Raw genomic sequence first — 21,885 nt, 5'->3', positions numbered from 1 at the left:
CAGGCATACCTGGGAACCTGTTAGAAATGCAGACTCTGAGGCCCCACCCCAGAACTAATGGATCAGAACCTGAACATCATATTTATTTTGTATTCCCGAATGATTGGTATGCACTCTAAAGTTTGAGAAGCTACTAGTCTAGAGCTCACATGAAATCCAATCCTGATAATATCAAAACAAGTAAGAAACATTTCAAATTTTAATGTTTAAAAATTGGCACATATTTCACTTACTTTCATTTTCTTGCTTTCACTTAAAAGCACTATCTCAGGACACCTGGATGACTCAGTCGGTTAAACACCTGACTTTGGCTCAGGTCATGATATTGCAGTTTGTGGGTTTGAGCCCCTCTGTTAGCACAGAGCCTGGAGCCTGCTTTGGATTCTGTGTCTTCCTCTTCCTTACTCACACTCTGTCTCTCTTTAAAAAAAAAACAAAAAACTTAAAAAAATTAAAAAAGAAAAACACTATCTCTTTGCAAATGAAAATAATATATCAAATTTAGTTTGGTGCTAAAGTTTAGTGATGTGTTACAGCACAAAAATAGATGAATGTATTCATGACCTGATGTCTGGAAATATTACTTTTTGCATACAAAAAAATTAGCTGCCTTGGGGTGCCTGGGTGGTCCAGTGAGTTAAAAGTCTGGTTCTTGATTTCAGCGTAAGTTATGTGTGATCTTGGGATTTGTGGGTCTGAGCCCTGCATCAGGCTCTGCACTGACAGGGAGGAGGCTGCTTGGAATTCACTCTGGTCTCTGCTTCTCCCTCTCTGTTTATCTCTCAAATAAATAAACATAAAAAAAAAATCAACTGCCTTATTTGATAATTTTCATGAAGCAATAGATTTCTGACTGCTACTTGCAGTAAATTCTGCAATAATACATTATGTGTATGGAGAGTGTTTTCTTCCCCCAAGTAAAAGCCTGATTGGATATGACTTTTGTAATATTTATTATTTTCAATTATTTTGAAGTAGTACTAGAAACATCTTTCATGAGATAGTTACAGTTTATAAACCAGAGAGGATTATTTTGAGGCAAATTTGCAGAATTATCATTTAAAAATGTTCTTATATCTTTGTATTTCGATATCATTGTTCATCATATCTCTTTTCTTTTAACAGCCATCTATGGGGATAATAATAATGGCACCGTTTAGGTTGTGAAGATCAGAGTTTTATATGTAAAAACCTAGACCAGTGCCTGGCACATAGTATGTTTTACATTAAATGACTGTAATCACTCCGTCCCCCTTCCCTTTTCTTTCTTGTTTCTTCCTCTTCCTCATCAGTGTTATTACAGTCAGAGCAGCTAAGGACAGAGAAATTTAATTAGTCGTTGTATAAAATCAAGAGGTAGACTGAGCCCAGTACAGAGTCTTGCTATCATTTTTTTTTTTTTTTTTCAGGCAGAGGAGAATACTCTAAAGTGGAGCTTTGGAGAACTAGAAAATAGTGCCTAGGGGTAGGTATCAAGGTTCAAATAGGGAGTAATTAACCTGTTGGAGCCTGTGATTATTGTTAGTATTACCAGTCATATGATATGATATGATTGTTGGCCGGGGTCATATGACTTATTCAGGCCATTGACTTGTGAGTAGAAATTTTGAGTGTCATTAGTTGCCTATACAAGAACTCTTTCTCCAAAGAGTTTCTCCAAAACTCTTTCCCTCTGGTACAGGGACTGGCTTTAGGATGGAGGCTGCTCTAACAGCTTGGCTTCCTGTGTGACTATGAAGTGCAGAGCAACCCTAATAGTCTTGGGCTGGTATGTAGCATGGCTAAGAGATAGATCTTAGTTGTTTTAAGCTCCTGAGATTTGGGGGATATTTATTATTGCAGGAAAATATAGCTTGTCCTGACCAATACAGATTCTTCTTGATGAGGTTTGAGATCTGAAAAGTCCTATTATTAATAGGATAGCAAGTATGGAAGGGGGATGGGAGTAACTCAGATTCCAAAATCTGTGATGCTAGGAGACACGAACCCAAGAGAGTCATCAGCAGTGTGTACAAATCTAATGTCCGTACTGGAGACACAAGATAGAGAGAGGGGTTGGGGTCTCCCTGCCCCTCTTCTCTCCCTCTCCATCAGAAAATTGATACCCTATCAAAAGTATATAAAACTGGTTATATATACGGTAAAACATGTTTGTTCTCCTTGTCTGTGTGAAAATAGTAATTTTAAAATCAATGTAGAAAATAAATACCTAGGAAAACCAGGATTTAGGAAGAAGAACCATATTGGAGGGCTTAGACATTTTTCAGTACCACAGAAATGGGATGTCTTCTCCATTTCTTCCCCTTCACACATGTTCAGTCCTCGCATACTGACAGGCACATATGTGCACATATGCATCAGATTTTTATCAGCTTCAGACAACAAGTCATTAGTCTTGAAACATCACCTTCCCAATGAGGCCTATCTGGATTCAGATTTCAAGTTGCAACTCTTGGGGTATCTGAGTGGCTCACAGTTAAGTGTCCAACTCTTGATTTTGGATTAGGTCATGATTTCATGGTTCGTGGATTTGAGCTTTGCATCGGGCTCTGTGCTGGCAATGCAGAGCCTGCTTGGGATTCTCTTTCTCCCTTTCTCTCTGCCTCTCCCTTGCTCATGCACTCTTTCTCTCTCTACATAAACTTTAAAAAATAAAATAAAATAAAAATAAAAGGCTCTTCATTAAATAAAAATAAAACAAAATTGTAACTCTTCTCCTTCCTTTCCTGCTGTGCTCCTGGTCTTCTAACCAGTTGTGTTCCCCATGCCCATAGTACTTAGATTTTCTGAAGTTTACTTATTTAATATGTTTGCTATTATTGTTAGTCTCTCCACCACTAGAATGCAAGCACTGAAGAGAAAAAAGATTTTTTTTTATCTGTTTTGTTCACTAAGAACAGTGGCTGATACGTAAGATTATTTGTTGAATTGTAGTACTTTCATGAAGGAAAAAACAGGAAGACAGTCTGGATATTGATAGCTACCTTGGTGTTCTAAGAAGAGAAACTAAATCTGATGCAACTTTGTGGTCTCAACCACATATTAAACCACAGTTTGATTCTCTTTCTCTCCTTCTCTAGCTTTTTAAAAAATTTTTTTTCTCTAGCTTTTAAAACAGCTCCAGTCAAGCAGAATTAAGCTGCTTTGTGAAATCTTCAAAATGTCATGTTTAAAGACTGAATTTTGAAGGTAGAATACAAAGTGGGAAATGTCATAGGCTTTAAAGACAAGCCACTTCATTGTCACCTATTAGGTGTAACCTTGGGCAAGTTCCTTAGCCATGAAATCTAAATTTTCCTTTATGTAAAACGGGAATAAAACATACCAGGGCATTTATTAGGTGGACTAAATACACACAAAGTTATGTGAAAATGCTTAGTACACAGTAGGTACTGGTTTATATTCGTTTCTTTCTCCTTCCTTCTCCTCATGATAAGAATAGCTTATGAGATTTTTATTTAATTTTACATTTTTTCAACTTACCCTAATTTTGGTTTCCATTTAACCTGTAGTTAAGATTATTTTAGTAATGTATGGTAATCTAAAATTTTGCCAATATGTTTGAAGAACCCATTCTCTATAGCATTCACTGGGGCATGGATTCCTGGGGATTGTTGGGAACGTCAGAGTTTCTCTCATTGTAATTTACACAAAAGATGTTTTGTGTTCATCTTATTATCAAAATTACCACCAATGATATCCTCATTGGTTGGCATTTTTGACTCTAAGGCTAGGAAAGTCAATTTCTGCCATTTGCATAGTAGGAAAATAAGTCATATATCTGGTGAGTGGCAGAATAAAGGATACAGATCGAAACTGACCTCTTGTTCAGTGCTCTTTCTACCATATTATATTTTGATCTAAATGAAATGCATAGTTTGGTGGGTTTGTCATTAACATGGTAATGTTGTAACAAACTTTTATCACATGTATCTTACTTTTTAAATAGATAATAGTGCACAGGATACTAAAGGCTGTACATGAAAGCAAGACTCCTTTCGCTGTGCACCAGCCACAACAGGCTGCCACTGCTCCATGCATATATTCCACATGCTCTTCTGTTATTTTACCCAGATGTGAACTTTTAGGTACTTTGCTTTTTTCACGTAGAAATGTGAAAATAATATATTGTAAATGATACATATTTGTTTCTCAGAGCTCTATGACCCCCTCTGGTTACTGCCAGGCGACATCATGAATAAGTGCTTGTTTGGCATTATTTCAGGCAATATTCTAGGCTCTGGGAGGAGAGAAGTGAAGAAGAGGAAAGAAAATCAGAACCACTTGTCTTCACAGAGCTTACCTTCTCACTTCACGGTTGGTGATATGATAGGGGTACAAATAATGGTTTCTGTGATAGATCAGAAGAGGGAGAAATGAATTTGTTCAAACATAATCAGAGGCAACTTAAAAAAAAAAAAAGTGGAAATTTATCTGGATTTTAATCAACAGGAAGAACCGGGAAGAAAGAGCACTTCAATACAAATGTATTAGAATTACAGCTTTTTGTGTTTCTCTCGTGTAATTTCTCGTCTTATGTGTCTATTGTTTTACATGGTAACACTTGAACTTCTACATTCAAGGTGTCCATTGGCTTCACATATTTGAGAATTGAGTCTTTTTGGAAATGGCTTCTTTATTTGCAAAACAAAATTACTTATTTGTCTTAGACATCAATTTCTGCTGATCTTCTAATTCTTTTTTCCCCCAATTTGTTAACTTGAACTAGAGATGAGTATTTTAATGGATGATTTTTTTAAACTTATTTGGCCCTTTAAAATACAGATTCCAAAGTTTGCTTCTTTGTTTTACTTTTTTCTTGTCTGTGTATGTTATAAATTACTATTATTGGCTTCAGTGTCCTTATGTACTCGCAGCAGAGGCTGTCAATTTTGGCTGCATGATACAATTGTATGGAGAGCTAAAAAAAAATGCCGATCCCTGGGCCCCACCTGAATGTGGGGTGTGGCCTTGGCGCCCAGACTTTCAAAAGTTTCTCAGGTGATTCTACTTTGCAGCCAAGCTTAAGAAACGCTTGGCTTAAAGTATTTCAGAGGTAACTGAAACATGCTGTGTGCTTCTGGAAAGTAGGTAACCATGGCTCACTTAAGTGGTGTGATCAATCTGGTGTCTCACTTCTCACACTAAGAACAAAGTGAAATGATTAGAATTGAGATGGTAGAATGAAGTTCTTGAGTTTGTTAAAGCACTCTTATTGTTATTCACCAAAACATAAATGCAATTAAGTAAAGCATAATAATGGGTAGACTGAACTTAAGGCCTTTAAACTCCTGTGTGGTGGGTGAAGAGATAACAGTTCTTGTTTTGAGCTCTACATTAATCAAAGGTGTTTGGCTCATTACTTAAGTCAGAAATTAACAAATCTGTTTTTAGAGCTGATAACAATTACTAACTTATTGTCAGTATAGTTCGGCAGACATTGTCTCAAACTCTTGTTGACGTTACCTACTTTCAATGTAATACCTACTCTGTTACCATAAGAGAATCTTTGTTTACTCCAGTAACAAGATGTTGGACAAGGACTTGTAAACCCAAATAGTTACCTCCCTGAGGTATCAGAGAGCTTCCAGAACGAAATCACACTGAACTTTAGACCACTCCTTTCTTTTATTCTGAAAAGTAATCTAGTCTATTTCCAGCTTCGAATTGGGAGCTGAGGTCAAGCTAGGGATGTTTACTTTGACTTCACTGTTTGGTTTTGGAGTATTGTGATTCTCCCACAACACACCCATATCTGGCAGTTTGCACTGCAACTGGGTTGCCAAGTTTTGTTTTTATATCTATATAACATATTAGCACGGTGTCTTAAAATAGTGGGGCTCTGTGAATAGAATGAATAATCAGACAGAATTGGGTTCAAAGCCCAGGTTTCTATTTATAAATGCTGTTACCTTGATTTATTTAACTTATTTAGCCTTGATGTCCATATCTGGAAAATTGCATAAATGATCTCTAAATTCCATGTGTGTTAATTAGGTAAGATATTTTAGATTCTTAACCGTGCCTGTCTATAATAATAGTTTCCTAGTTTTCATATTGAATTATTCTATATAATTATTCCGGTAAAAATGATACCCAAAAACTAAATTCTAAATTTTCTTTAATAATAAATCCTATTATTAATAATGACTGTTGGGGGTGATGTACATAAAAGTCACATTTTATATATCTGAATTTCTAATAAACCTGATAACCTGATAAAGGTATTGGTACCATACCTTTGTTTATCATAATAGGCTTTATAGTTTTTCATTGTGTTTAGACATTTTACAAGAACTTGAAGATTCTTACAACATTAAGGGGGAAATTAGAAAGTTGATAGTATAGGCTGGGCAATATAGTATAGTCGGGGCATAAATACCTAGGTTCATACATACACAGTGAAAATGTAAGTGAAATGTAATATGCTGAGGTGTAGCCAAATCAAATGGGCTCATTGAAAAATGTTTATTGCATTCCTCTGTGTGCTCAGATAAGATCAGCATAATGATGACTCCTCTCATTCTCTGCCTTTCAAAATTGTGTTCATTTTTTAAGGCACAGTTCAAATGTGGTCTACTTTATGAAGTCATCAAATCCCTCCCTGCCAACAAGCGACCCCCTGCCTCCCACCCCCGCCACCCCTTCATGAGGAATCACTTTTCTGTGTTTCATTGTTTGGGGTCTCTGTCTTGGCACTCACTTCACTGTGTCATATTAAAATTGATGCTGCACCAAACTTCCAGGTGTTGGGTTGAAGGTTGTGTGGGGCCCTAGTTAAGGGCGCTGACTCTGACACCAGAGAGATGTTAACTTTAATCTCTACTTTGTCACTTTGGTGTAAAGATTTGCCCTTTCTGAGATCAGTTTACTTAACTGTAAGCCAAGGATAAAAGCTTCCACCTCATGGTTCTGTTGAAAGATTAAGTGGCTTAAGTGGCCTATGATACTAAGTGTTCAAGAGATGGTAGCGAGTTATTGTCATTATTTGTGTATGGCATGCTATTTATTGTGTGTAAATATGACATGTGACTTAATAAAACCTACTCCTCTAGACTGTACTTTTTAGGACAGGGAACAATCACTTGGCATTTTGCATAAGGTTTTATAAATTAACAAACATTTGTTGATTGAATACAGTAACTTTCACCTTCAACTGACTTTTAAACACAATAGAAAAAGACAATAGAAAAATTTCATAAGAGTTGCTTTTTAAATGACACTGTTTTAAAATTCCAACAGGTACCTTCTTATCCCATAACTTCGGTGTCCTGAAATCTGAGAATTCCACCAAGATAATATGATAGGAACTTTCCGTGATTTGGAGCTGTATCCTACTTAGCTAATGCAGGCCTTCCAGATTTCCTGAGAGCTTGGTACAACAGCACATACTGTCACAGCCAAGGGCAATAATGCCATCTCTGCCTCAAGAAAGAGGTAAGCAGATTGGATTAATCACATTACAAAATGTGGATATATTATAGATCACCACTGATTTTTTTTTTTAAGAATTAAAAATTAATTGAGGACTCAAGTAGAATTTATAATGTTACCTTTCTTGGTGGGGGGACATTTATATTCTCTGCTATGGGATTGTTGTTATTTCAGTGATATTTGGCTGGTTTACATTTCTTTTAAAGTTATTCAGGGACCCTCTCCCCTGGATCTGAATACAGAATTGCCTTATCAAACCACAATGAAAAGGAAAGTCAGAAAGAAGAAAAAGAAGGGAATCATTACAGCAAATGTTGCTGGGACAAAGTTTGAAATTGGTAGGTCTCCTCAGAATCATAATTGTTGGAAAATTGATTTGATATTGAAAACAATGTAGAAATTTTGGGAGATAATTATCTTTTGTGTAATTGAGTTTTTAAGTTTTTTAAGTTTATTTATTTATTTTGAGAGAGAGAGGGCAAGCATGAATTGGGGGAAGGGCAGAGAGAGAGGGTGAGAGAAAATCCCAAGAAAGCTCTGAGCTTGCAGTGCAGAGCTCAAACCCACCAACTGTGATATCATGATGTGAGCCGAAATCAAGAGTCTGATGCTTACCCAACTGAGCCACCCCCATGCCCCTGTAATTGATTTTTAAATGTCTTCTATAAAATTTTCTGTTTTATGAGACATTTAACATGTTAATAATCAGAAACAGCATCAATGTAAACATTGCTAAATGCTTTAGCTATTAATGGGATAGTAGTAGATATATGTGATTGTGATTAATAGTTTTTACATCAGGTATCAAATAAACATGAACATGAAACATTAAAATGTTAGGTATAAAATAAAAAAGTACAAAATTTGAGATTTTTATTAAATAATAAGAATCTGACTTAAAGAATAACATATTTCTCTCTGTGTTTTAAAAAAATTCTTTTGATAATGCTGTTGCTTTTTATTAATGAAATTTCAGTTCTTATGTGTAAGCAGTATCTATAGTATAGAGAATAGATAAGAAGAATAATCATTTTAAATTAAGATACATTTGCCCAGCATTGCAAACAAAACTCTTAACAAATACCGTAAGTACTCAAATAATCTTCCTCTTAACCACTGTGCCTTAAAAGTTAAGGAAAATCATATGAACCTCAAGGATGTTAATTATTCTTACCCTTATTAATCTTTGGGAATCTCATTCACTTACAGTAATTCACCAACGTTCTTGAGCAATCAGTGGAATAGTTTATTTGTTTTTTTAATTTAATTTAATTTAATTTTTATTTTTTAATGTTTTATTTATTTCTGAGAGAGAGAGAGAGAGAGAAAGACAGAGAGAGAGAGAGAGAGAGAGAGACAATGTGAGCAGAGGAGGGTCAGAGAGAGAGAGATACAGAATCTGAAGCAGGCTCCAGGCTCTGAGCTAGCTGTCAGCACACAGCCCGATGCGGGGTTCGAACCCACGATCCGTGAGATCATGACCTGAGCCGAAGTTGGATGCTTAACCAACTGAGCCACCCAGGTGCCCCTGGAATACTTCATTTGAATTGAGGTCCCCAGTACTCTGTTCCAACAAGTGGTCCTCAGAGGAAGACGCTTGAAGCCAGTTAGCATGTGAGGGTGAGATATGAAAGATTTAGAGTTTATTTGCAGCATGTTTTCTAGACACAAGAGTAAGATGACTGTTGTTAAAGTGATTGATGGGTGGTGTTAACCCTCTTACTTTTAAGGTTCTGGTGGGATTCATAAGGAACTTGATCTATACCAGAGTGTTTCAGTGCACTTCCCTCTCACTTTCCCAGGACTGAAGTTGCCTTAGCATTCTTTATTCTGATTCCTGCCTCCTTGCTGAGCCTGCTCATTTGTGTTTAACAAAATTTCTGGCAAGGGCCTTGGATCAGGGACTGTTGAGAGAATATAGAGCTAAGTATAGGGGAAGGAAAGAGAGAATGGGCCATGTGTCTAGGAGAAAGTGTTACCTTGCCTTTCCCTTATTTAAGCTAGTGAATGCAACAGCTTACTTATAATTTAATTACTACTTCCTTGACAGCTTGACTTCATAATGGAAATAAAAGTCATAGTCAGCACACCTGTGTTTTTGCCCTGGTATTGCCTATTTCCTCAGGTAGAAAAGTTTGCTATAGTTTTAACAGTAACTTTTTATAACCAGTGTCTATATGTTTATATGTTTATAACCAGACATTTCCACGTCTGTTACCTCACTTAATCTTCCAAATAACCCTGCAGATAGGTTGCATTACTCACTTGCTTTCCCCTGTCTTTCCTCACTCTAATGGTGAATTTGAAGTGGCTATAGCCATAAGAAAATAAGCATGAAAAAATAAAAACAGTAAAGTAGGATGAATCTTGTGGCTGATAAGAATACAAAATACATTCCCTAAGACCCTCTATAGTTAGAGATGCACATGGATTTGATTTGGAGCCTCACAGCAACCAAAGCAAATATTAAAACATAATCCATTTTAGAATGCACAGTGTTCAGGAGATAAAATCATACTGGTTATTCAAAGGATATAGGACTTCTGTATTCCTGAGTCTTGAGAGAAATGTTTGTTATAGTTCCTTATGAAGACATATTGTGGAATAGTGAAGTGCATTCCCCCAGTTCTATAATTAATACATTATGACATGCACATGATTTTTTTCTATGTCCTTTATAGCAGAGTTGAAGAAACAAGCCCAGTGAGAGTCAGCAACTTACCCATGTTCATACAGATGGCAAAAGTGGAGCTTGAACCTGAATCCATTTGATTACAGATTCAGTTTTTTTTTTACTATATCATGCTACCTAAATAAAATATGGTTGAAATTTAAAGCGAGAAACACAAATGTATCTTCTGTACCTAAAATTTAGAGAACTGCATGGATTCCTATTTTTAAAACTTCTGCTTAGCCTCTATGGGTCAAGGCAAAATATCATAGGACAAATTGTGAGGAAAGTATTTTTGGTAATTTTTATTAAATGAAGACAAAAAAGATCAGGGAAGGGAGTATGTAATATGCAAAGGGAAACGTGAGAAAATGGTTCATATGGTTATATCTGTTATTACAGTAGGGTGTTTGGCTTGGTAGAAGTTCAGTATGAAGGCACTTATTTCAGCCCCTTTTTAAAAGAGAGCTCCTAACACGTCAGCCTTTATAGGCGTGGAGTTAAGCTTTAGCTGTCAACAACTTTTCTATTTTGAATCGACACATTGAACGGGTTTCTTTTCCATGTAGTGGAGGATGACATCCTTAAAAGATTCCAATTGGTTTCTAAAATTTCAATCCAAACAAAAATTTGATTGAATAAATTAAACTTTAATTGAATAAATTAAACTTACTGGAGAAAAGTGACATTTTAATGCCTGAAATTGTATTTTTCTTTGAAGTTCAACTTTGTCAGCTCTCCAAGCTTTGAATTTCATAATAGAAGAGATTTGTATGTGATTGACCTTACAGATTTGATTTTGTGACTTTAAGGAAAGAATGGGTCTTTTCCACTATGGTTATGTAACCTGAGTGTCCTCAGCCTCACTGATTCAGGTGTACATTTATAACCACATCTGAGTAGTTCATGCCTCCTCCCTCTGTAATTGCCACCAGCTCCAATTCTCTCTTCAACGTCTTCTCAGTTATTTCGGAGCCCCAGACAGTGTCTCTCCTATACTCAGGAGCAGCTCTGCGCTTGGGCTGCTGCTCTGGCCTCATTATTTTTTCAGCTTATGTGTCTGTTGAAGGGGTCTCCCAGGCTGTGTGGTATTGCCCTTGCCCTTCCTGGGAGCCCTGTGTGGCACAGCAGGTCCTGAGGCCTCAGGTCTCCAAAGCTGCATGGTGGTCAGGGGCAGACCAGAGAAGAACAGCCCTTTTCCCAACTCTTGCTTCGTACATTTTTACCTGGGCCTTCAGAACAGCCTCAAATGTTCCCAAGCCTCTCATGGAAAACTGCAGCTCCAGCTCCACATTCCTCCCCCTGCCCCAACTTCACCCACCACCAATCACTGCTCTCTCCTTTTATGTCTGTGTTCTCAGAACCAGTGCATAAAAAACCCCTTTTTTCTCCTCAGCCAAATAGCAATCAGAATCTCTAGGACTTGAGACCAACAGATGTCTGTTCATCAGTTTTATGCTTGAGCCAGGTAGATTCAGACAACTGACCCCCATTTACCGTTTCTTCTCATACTAAGGGTCCTAGTATGTTTAAAAACATTTAAAAGTAAAACGCTGAAGTGCTACTGTATAGTTACACTATTCTATTAAGATTCAGAATTCCTTTGGAACCCAAAATCTATCCCAAATATTTTGCTTATCTTTATTCTTATTTTGAAATTAAAAAAAATATTTATTTATTTTTGAGACAGAGACAGAGCATGAGTGGGGGAGGGACAGAGAGAGGGAGACACAGAATTCAAAGCAGCTTCCAGGCTCTGAGCTGTCAGCACAGAGCCCGACACAGGGCTCGAATCCAGGAACCGCGGGATCATGACCTGAGCCGAAGTGAGACTCCCAACCTACTGAGTCACCCAGGCACCCGTGCTTGTTTTTACTCTAAACTTGAAATTTGTTGGAGGAAAAATGTTAGTATGTTAATTGTGATATTCAAATCAGAGAGGAGCATGTAAATAGTTTGTACTAAAAAACAAGCTTTCCTCTGAGCATAAATAGGATTAAAGGGTTAGGAGCAGATAGTTTGTAGATCTCCGTAGTGAATTCTGCTTCATTATTTCATAACCTGGGTCGATGCAGCTGACTTGGTTTTAACTGCTGAAAATAATTTGAACTGGGGAGGTGCAAAGTATAGGATAGGTCTAATGATCAGGGATGATTATTACCTTTTCCCTTTTGTACCTAGCCTAAGGTCACAAAAAAGCCCTGAAGTACATTTTCCTTGGTAAAGGTGTTGTCTCAGATGTGTGCATGTTTTCACTGTGCCATGAATATTCCGTGAACTCTTTAGCAGTGCCGTGTACCTGCTAAATCTCAGAGGGCTGAAACCAGAGATTTTGAGGTGCAACCTAAAAACAGTTCTCAGTTACTGTGAGTATAATTTGGCCCCAGATAAATTGTTGTAACTAAAAATAAGATTATGCTACAACTAATGGATTGTTGCAAATGAAATACTGTGAGGTAAAATTTGCATATATCAGAAAATGTTTCCACAACGAATGTATTGCAAAAGTATTTTAATTTTCATTTAACTTGACCGTTTACTTGCAGTTCGTTTAGTAATAGATGAAATGGGATTTATGAAAACTCCAGATGAGGATGAAACAAGCAACCTTATATGGTGTGATTCTGCAGTTCAGCAGGAGAAGATTGCCGAGCTGCAAAATTACCAGGTGGGGAATTCATCATGACCGATTATTAGTTCTTAGGAAAGTCATATGAATTCTATAATAATTTTACTCAGATAGGGCTGGTTCTTTATGTGTTGGCATATTAAATTTCAGTTCTAACTTACCCACACAGCCTGTTTGGTTGCTGTCCAGTTGTACTGACTCTCTATATAAGGCCTGAATTCTTTCAAATTTAACTTTTAACGTACCATGAGATCATGACCTGAGCCAAAACCAAGAGTTGGACACTTAACCGACTGAGCCACCCAGGTGCCCCATAACCTCTTTCCATCTTTAAGGAAGAATGAATTGGAGAAAAGTCTTCCTACACTGCTGCTTTGCCTTATGCTTAAAGATGAGCGATGTGGAGTAGATTGTACAGAGAGATCAGGATGTGGAAATACCTCACAATGTCTCCTATGTGCAATCTGGCTTCATTCTTTTATTTTTAGAATGTAATGCACATATATTAAAAAAATAGACATCCAACTAAAAAGCCAAATACACAGAATTTTAGACAATTGACATTTTGTATAGTTCTTTGTTAGTACGGAGGGAAATACAAAATTGACCTTAGGGAACGAACAAGGCCATTTTCACCAAAATTTATTCAATGCTTATCTGTATGAACCTAGAAAATTGAGAATAGTTGAAATAATTTGGACATAGAGTTACTAGTTATTTGACACAGAAAATTGTAACTTCGATATCTGTGTAAACACCCTTTTCTGATTTCTAAAAATTTTACCATTTTATTCTTTGCTTATTGTAGATTTTTTTAATTCTACATATTCATTGTGGGTCATTAAATTTTAAATATTTTACACTAATAGCCAGTTTTTAAAAAACATTTAACTCAGAAGATGTATGTAACTCTATTATTTTATAAATTAATATATTAATTTTTATTGATTTATACATTAATATATTTATTAAGTCAATGAGAATATTATTATTTACCATTCTATTTTCCAGAGGATCAACCATTTTCCAGGAATGGGGGAGATCTGTAGAAAGGATTTCTTAGCAAGAAATATGACCAAGTAATCTTCATTTTCTTATAATAGAGAATTTCTTATAATGTTTGAAATTTACATTTTCAATATTATAGTGTATCTTTCACCAGGTTATATTGATTTGAAATGATATTTTCATGGAAGAGATAAAATTGTAGAGTTATCAGGGTCTTAGAAGTTCCTTGGTTCTTCCTTCACTTTACAGAGGAGGTAACTGAGTGTCTGAAGAATGAATATCTTACACAAGTCAAACAAATAGTTAACAGCAGATCTGGAGCAAAATCCTGGTCTCCAGAATCTTAGGCTTCTTTTTACTGTAGTTTGGCAGCATAATACACTGTGTGTGTGTGTGTGTGTGTGTCTGTGTGTGTGTGTTTGTGTGTGTGTGAGATATCCTGATTGTTGAGCATCTAACATGTGCAAGACACTGTAGTAGGTGAATTTGTGCATACATGTACATATAGACACATGTGTATGTGCCTACCTAGGGATATACACATACATATATTTATCTGAGATCAGTATTTGGAGTGGCAGTCAGCTTTTATAGGAAATACTGTTCACAGGTTCTCAAGTGCTATACCAAATGAACTGCAGAATTTTTACGTAATTTGTATTTCTATTGATTAGATTTTTTTTTTTTAGTTTAAGAATGTTGAGTTATAATTTGAGAAAATTTTTAGAAAGAAAAGTCAAACAGAGAAATGTTGGTAAACTTGGTGTGTAATTAGATATTTATATGTATCATGTGAACGTTTATGCATCCACTTCCCCCAACAAATACTTTTTGCGTATCTGCTGTAGACTACAGACTGGTAACTTTAAGGAAGACAAATAAAGCCTAGTCTCTCTGCCTAGAGCTCAAGTTTTAATTAGGGAGAAAGAGTGATACATACAATACAGCTTGATGGTGCCACATTAGGGGCAAAGTCAATGTATGGTGGTGACAAAATGATGACAGAGGTCATTTCTAGGAGAGCAGGGAAGGCTTTCTGGAGAAATGAAAATCAAAATGGATATAGGAGTTTATTCTTTGAAATGAAGGCAGGGAGACTGTAAGCAAACTCAACAATGGGAGAAACTTTATGGGGACCTAAACCAATGTGATATGTTTAGGGAACTTTTAAGCAGTTTTCATGGCTTTATAGGGAGTCAGGAGGCTCAGCCTGAGATGATGCTGGAATTAAATGCAAAGGTCAGGCTGCAGACACCATGTTACTATATTTTATTCAATAATTTAATCATTGATTCTTTAATGTCTTTACTCAACAAACATTTCTGTTTATCCTGAGAGAAGTGAGGAGTTTTTCAGTGGGTTTAAGCAGAGAAATGATATGTTTTAGATAATCTTGGTGGGACTGTAGATAATGGACTAAAAGAGTGTAGAAAGGAGGGACAAAGCCCTGGAGTAGGTGATTGTCAACACCTAATAAACCAAAGGAGAGATAGTGGTAATGGGGAAGAGAAAATACTTCTGGAAAATACAAAAGAGATAGAACTGACAGGACCGGAAAGCTGAGAATCCAAGCGGAGGAGAGAAGTGTTCAAGACAACTGGTAGGTTTCTGGTTTAGGAGATCATGAAGGTAAGACACTTCAGTGGCAGAAGGATTATAGGAAAACAGATACGAGAGGAATGGGAATTACCTCTATAAAGTTTGGGACAAGTGTTTCACTGAAGTCATTTAGTTTCATCAAACACACACTTATTAATATAATAATTTTATGTGCCAGGCACTGTGCTGGCCTCTGGGATCATGAGGTAATCAAAAGGAGATGTGTGCCTTTTACAGTTTTGAGTTGCATCTGTGATAAGTGCTATGAAATAAAGGTACACCGTTGTAAATCAGTGCATAGTGAAGGGCTTCTGGCTTTGGGAGGCATTGGAAACTTCCCCAAGGAAGCGATGTGGAAGCCTAAAACTGAATCCTGAGTAAGAGTTTATTGGTAAAACTGGAGGATAGCAGTTTTCTGGGCAGGAAGAATAGCATGGGCTAAGGTCATGTGGTGGGAAAAAGCAGGAATAGTCAGGATACTGAAATAAGGCCAAGTGTAGCTGGAGCACAGAGACATTGATGAGAAGCAGGAGAGATTAGCTGAAGAGTGATGTTTAGGATTATAGTCCTTATCCTAAATTTCACAGGAGAGGAGGGGGAGATGAAGTTGGTAATACGACCAGATTTACATTTTGTTTTGTAGAGAACAGAAGTCTGTATGGTCAGGAGAGTCAAGAAGGTTGAATGTAGACCAATTAGTAGGCTATTACAAATAGGCAACTTCTCATTTTTATAGAATCTTTGGAATTCTCCTTAAGGAAAAAAGAATCTATTAGATTGAAAGTTATGACCTACTTTAGAATTAACTAAATTAGATGATTAATATCATTTAGCAAATCCATGACAGCTATGAGCAGAAATTATTCCATATTTCCAAATTCCCAAGTAAGACTGCATGTCTCTTTTGAAGCTATACATTTTACATCAAATGATTTGTGCTAGATTGCTAAATGGAATAAAGTATTTCTCTTTAATATATGTGTGCTTGGATTTTTTCCAAATATATGTGTGAAAGAATGGTATCACTCATAAATACTATATGGTTAGTTAAAATTATATTATTTTAATGAAAACTTTAAATTGATCTATTTTATATCATTGTTAAAAATATAGTAAATACATTTAAAGGTATTGGAAGCAAAAACACGGACATTAGCACTGTTACTGTGCTTCCTTTAGATGTATGTGTGTGTGTGTTTTCCAGATCTGTCAATGTTAGCCTATTTTGTACTAAAATTATTTAGCTTGTTGGCTTATTCTGGATTTGACAGACGGAGTTGGTAATTAATTCCCTTATCATAATGGAAACATAAGTTTCTTACAGAGTTCTTTTGAAAGAGCACTTGAGATATAACTATAGTAGCCTACAGTGGTGGAGGCCATGTAGCTCATGCATTCCACACCTTCCTTTTGGAATTCAGGCCCTACCTCTGTGCATACCATATATGGTGCTTCCATTTTAGTTTTGACTAATCTCATTTCGGGACGGTATCATTCTCATTTATAAAAGACTTACATACATTTATTAAAAAGAACTTTCTGGAAACAATCAGATTTTCTTTGATTATGTTAAAATATTTCTTCTAATTCTTCATTTTTGGTGGGAATCAATATGCACAAAACAGTTAACAATTGAGATTAATCAAAAGTAAACCTTGCATACCTAGTTTTATCCTTAAGTTATGTATCAAATAGGCAGCCTGGTTTGCAGCAAATATAAAAATGTCAGGACATACATGCAGTAATAAAACCACATGTATAGGCATATGTAGTTCATATTAGCAAAGAAACACAAACTTCTGGTATACTTAGGCTTCACCTAGTTTTCTCAGAAAAGTGGTTAAACTTCAAAAAACACTGGAGTAAAAGATGGTCAAAACCACTCCTTGTGGATGTCTCAGAGGACTCAAAATCATCCTTAAAGAAGCAATTTGAATGGCACATGGTGGTGAACCATTTCCTGGTACCCATCCTGTTATCCCAGAGGCAGAGCTAATGACTATTTCCACATGTTGCCTTGCCATGTATGTCTTTATTGTATCTATCACATTGTATTTAATAGCCTATATGTGAATTCTTTAGGGTTGCGACCATATTAAATTAGCCCAATATCCCCAGTGCCTAGCATAAAGTATATACTTAAATAATCTACCAATATATAAATTAGTACATAGGACAGAGATTCTTATCTATTTTTTTCACTGATATATCCGCCCCAGTGTCCAGAATAATGCCTAGCACATAGTAGGTGCTTTATAGACATTTGTTGAATGAATCAATAAATGAAGAAATGGAATTTAAATTCTTATAATAAATGTCAGCACAGAGAGAGAAAATTTAGACAAGTTTGAGTGGAAATTACTTTTCATATTATCTCTAATTTACAGAATGATCAAGTCCCGGCCTCTGGATTATACCTTTGTTCCTCGAACATGGATTTTCCCTGCTGAATATACACAATTCCAGAACTACATGAAAGAATTGAAGAAAAAGAGAAAACAGAAAACTTTTATAGTAAAACCAGCTAATGGTGCAATGGGTCATGGGTAGGTATTTATCACCCAGAACATATAAAAGTTTTTTAAAAATTGAAGGAAAAGAATAAATGTGAGCATTCATTAATGGTTGAATATGAAAAAAATAATACAATGGGTTTTTGTTGCTTTTTTAGAATTAAATATAAATATTTAATGGACCGTTTTACCCTGTCCCACAGGCTTCAGTGATTCTATTTAAAAATTAAATTAACAGGTTATGAGACTTTAATAGGAGACAACAAAATAGAGAAAAAAAGATGTCTTCTAATTTTTTCTTAAACATAAGATTTTGTATTTATAATAATTTTAGAGTAAACTTGGAGGGTAAAATTCAATTGATGTGGTAGACCTAAATTGACTCAGAGAAAGAAATGTCAAGGTAGTTATTCTTTCAATACCTAGGAATTTGAAAGCAAAATATATACCCTCTTCACTTTACAAATAAGTTCTTTTCTTTAGGTAGTCATAGTAATTGAATTGAAATTGAGTAAAGCACATTTTAAGCTAAGACATCTTTAAGAACTAGACATGTTAGTTGAGCATAGATTTTATAGCTTAATATTCCTGTTTCCTTTTGCTTTCTAATGTTAGTTTTCTGCAATGTCTGTTTATTTTATTTTTTCCAAAGAAAATGTGGCTGAGGTTGCTTTTAATATAAACACATGAGTTATTTTAATTGTTTGATTTTTAAAATGCAATAGCATTTTAAAGCAATAGCACTGCTAGAAATTTACCCAAGGGATACAGGAGTACTGATGCATAGGGGCAACATGTACCCTAATGTTCATAGCAACACTTTCAACAATAGCCAAATTATGGAAAGAGCCTAAATGTCCATCAACTTACAAATGGGTCAAGAAGATGTAGTTTATCTGTACAATAGAATACTACATGGCAATGAGAAAGAATGAAATCTGGCCATTTGTAGCAGTGTGGATGGAACTCCAGGGTGTTATGCTAAGTGAAATAAGTCAGGCAGAGAAGGACAGATACCATATGTTTTCACTCAAATGTGGAACAGGAGAAACTTAACAGAAGACCGTGGGGGAGGGGAAGGGGAAAATAGTTGAGAGGGAGGGAGGCAAACCATGAGAGACTCTTAAATACTGAGAACAAACTGACGGCTGATGGGGTCGGGGAGAGGGGAAAGGGGTGATGGACGTGAAGGAGGGCACTTGTTGGGATGAGTGCTGGGTATTATATGGAAACCAACTTGACAATAAACTATAAAAGAAAAATAAAAAAATAAATAAAATGCTATGGTGAAAAAAGATATTTGGAAATGTAACTGCTAGGTAAATTATTGTTCAACAGATTTCTTTGTGATTTTTAATCATAATTCAATAATTTAATCAGAAATTATTTTAACTGGCTTAGTAATTTTAAAAATAAACAACATGTAGTATTAGTGGGAATTGTATATTGTTTAAAGTTGGTTTGCTAAATGTATCAAAGGAAAATTTTTAGGAGGGACTTAGTAGAATTTCACATTTTTCTAAATTTTAATGTTAGCAATGTTTATATTACTATGTGCTAATATTTAATGTTAAAACATTATAAATAAGTAACAGTCTGGTTTGATGAGCGTATAAAAGATAGCTGAAAAAGCATACTGTGTATTCTGTGCTGCCAGTTTATCTCATGTAATGTAACTGTACATAGTAAAGGACACCTCTCTCTGTGGTGTCTTTGCTGGTCTTGTGTTTAGTTGTTCTATCCATTATTGAAAGTAGGCTATTGAAGACTCTAATGGTTATTGTTGAACTGCTTCTTTTTTCAATTCTATCAGTTTTTGCTATCTATATTTTGAAGCTCTGTTGTTAGGTGCATGTATGTTTGCAATTATTTTATCCTATTGATGTGTTGTATTTTTTTATCATTATATATTGTCCCTCTTTGACTCTTGTAATAATTTTTGTCTTAAAGTCTATTTTGTTTGATACTAGTATAACTACTCCAGTTCTCTTTGGGTTACTGTTCGCATGGAATATATTTTCCATTTGTTCACTTTCAACTTGAGTCTTTGAATCTAAAGTGAATCTCTTGTAGACAGTGTGTAGTTGGACCATGTTTTTGTTTGTTTGTTGGCTTTTGTTTTTGTTTTTGTTTTAAATGCATTCTGCCAAGTCTTGACTTTGCTTCTATATAGCTCTGTCCTTCTTTATGTTGTTATTGTCATGACTTACATTTGCATATATTGTGTGCCCATCAGCATAGATTTATAATGGTTGTTTAATGAAGTTGTATTTTAAATAATATAAGGAAAAAAGAGTAGTTTCAAACCTAAACTATATTAATAGTGACTTTTATATTTACTTATGTAGTCACCTTTACTAGGTGTTTTTTATTTCTTTGTGTGGATTTAAATTACTATCTAGTGTCCTTTTATTTCAGCCAGAAGGATTCCCTTTAGCATTTCTTATAGGCCAGGTATACTAGCAGCAAACTCTTATCTTTTTTTATCTGGAAATGTCTTAATTTCTCTTGCAATTTTGAATATTTCTGCCAGATGAAAAGTTGTTGGTTAGCAGTTTTTCCCCCGTTTCTGCCAACACTTTGAATATGTCATCTCACTACCTCTGGTCTCCATTGCTTCTGACGAAAAGTCAGCTGTTTATCTTATTGAGGAACCCTAGGGTTTGATAAGTAGCTTTCATCTTGCAACTTTCAAGATTCTCTTTGTCTTGGCTTTGGACAGTTTTATTGTAATATGTTCTCCTGTGGATATCTTTTGAGTTTATCCTACTTGGATTCATTGAACTCTTTGGATGTGTAGGTTAATATTTTTCATCAAATATTTTTCTCTCTTCTCCTTTTGGGATCCCATTATGTATATGATGATATTCTTGATGGTGTTTCACAGGACCTTTAAGCTCTGTTCATTCTTCTCTTTTTTCCTGTTCCTCAGACTAGTTACTCTCAATTGACTTCATTTTTAAATTCATTTTCCCCCCTGACTTCTTAAATCTTCTATTTAATCTCTCTAACGAATTATTTTTATTCCAATCATTGTATTTTTTATCTCCAGAATTTCAGTTTGGATCCTTCCCTCTTCTTTTAAAAAAATAACTACCATCTTTATGGACATTCTTTAATTTCATGAGATATCGTTCTCATGATCTCCTTCAGTTTTCTGTACATGGTTTCCTTTAACTCTTTAATTTAAAACAGTTGATCTAAATAGTTGATTGTCTAGTAATCCATGTCTGGCTTTCTATTAATTGGTAATTTTTATGCCTATGGCCATAGTTTCTTTTTTCTTTCCATGACTTGTAATTTTTTTGTTGAAAACTGGACATTCAGAATGTTATAATGTAGCAACTTTGGAGATCAGATTCTTCCCCATTTACAAGGCTTTTCTTGCTGCTTATTATGGTTTTTCTTTATTTGTTTAGTGATCTTTCTGAAAAATTTTGTGAATTCGGTATTTTTTTATTGTGTGTAGCACTGAAGTTCCTGTTCTTTTAGGTCAGTACTCACCTAGTAAGTGAACAGAGATTTCCTCAAACCCTTGCAACCAAAAAAACAAATAAACAAAAACCCCAAAAAAAGTCCCCCAAACCGAAAACTCTCCATCTTTGCAGATGCTGTGTGTGTGTGTGTGTGTGTGTGTGTGTGTGTGTGTGTGTATGGGAACATGCCTTCAACAGTCAACTAGGCAGTCTGCAACTCTGCCTTACTCTTTGTTTCCTGCTCTGTCATTTACCATCAGAGCCTGATGGTTAGCCAGAGGTAAGAGCTTTAGACCTCTTAAGTCTTTACTGAGCATGCACTTAGCCCTGGGCATACACATGGTCTTCTAAATTCCCAGAAATATGTCTGAATTTTTCAAAGCTTTTATTCCCCCAAATGTTCTCATACTTTAGTCTTTCTTCCCAATCTTTATAGTTAGTATATTGTTTTCCCCAACCTTTATTGTTTGCCATAGGCAGCAGAAACTAATGCATTTGTCTGTAAATGTTTTCAATAATGCCTTCCTCATCTCCCCCCACCCCTCCCCTCCTCCC

General features: G+C 35.6%; 1 protein-coding gene across 6 annotated transcripts in view; it reads left to right on the top strand.

Moving 5' to 3' along the window:
* TTLL7 (tubulin tyrosine ligase like 7) overlaps positions 1–21,885 on the top strand; it is a 139,514-nt gene that overhangs the window by 39,841 nt on the left and 77,788 nt on the right. For 4 of the 6 annotated variants that reach the window (XM_077771049.1, XM_077771051.1, XM_077771053.1 and 1 more), the window contains exons 2-6: positions 7,243–7,437; positions 7,641–7,772; positions 12,652–12,773; positions 13,746–13,813; positions 17,729–17,887. In XM_077771049.1, the coding sequence (XP_077627175.1) occupies positions 7,413–7,437; positions 7,641–7,772; positions 12,652–12,773; positions 13,746–13,813; positions 17,729–17,887 (506 nt within the window). In that variant the 5' untranslated portion in view covers positions 7,243–7,412. Of the gene's footprint in view, positions 1–1,409; positions 1,466–7,242; positions 7,438–7,640; positions 7,773–12,651; positions 12,774–13,745; positions 13,814–17,728; positions 17,888–21,885 lie in introns of those variants that run through there. The other 2 variants (XM_077771050.1, XM_077771052.1) reach the window with 2 other exon arrangements.

Source organism: Crocuta crocuta, unplaced genomic scaffold (assembly GCF_008692635.1).
Source record: "Crocuta crocuta isolate KB4526 unplaced genomic scaffold, BGI_CrCroc_1.0 scaffold125, whole genome shotgun sequence".
Lineage (NCBI taxonomy): Eukaryota > Metazoa > Chordata > Mammalia > Carnivora > Hyaenidae > Crocuta > Crocuta crocuta.
Note: the sequence above shows the minus strand (reverse complement) of the source record. Positions and strands in the feature narration are given on the sequence as shown.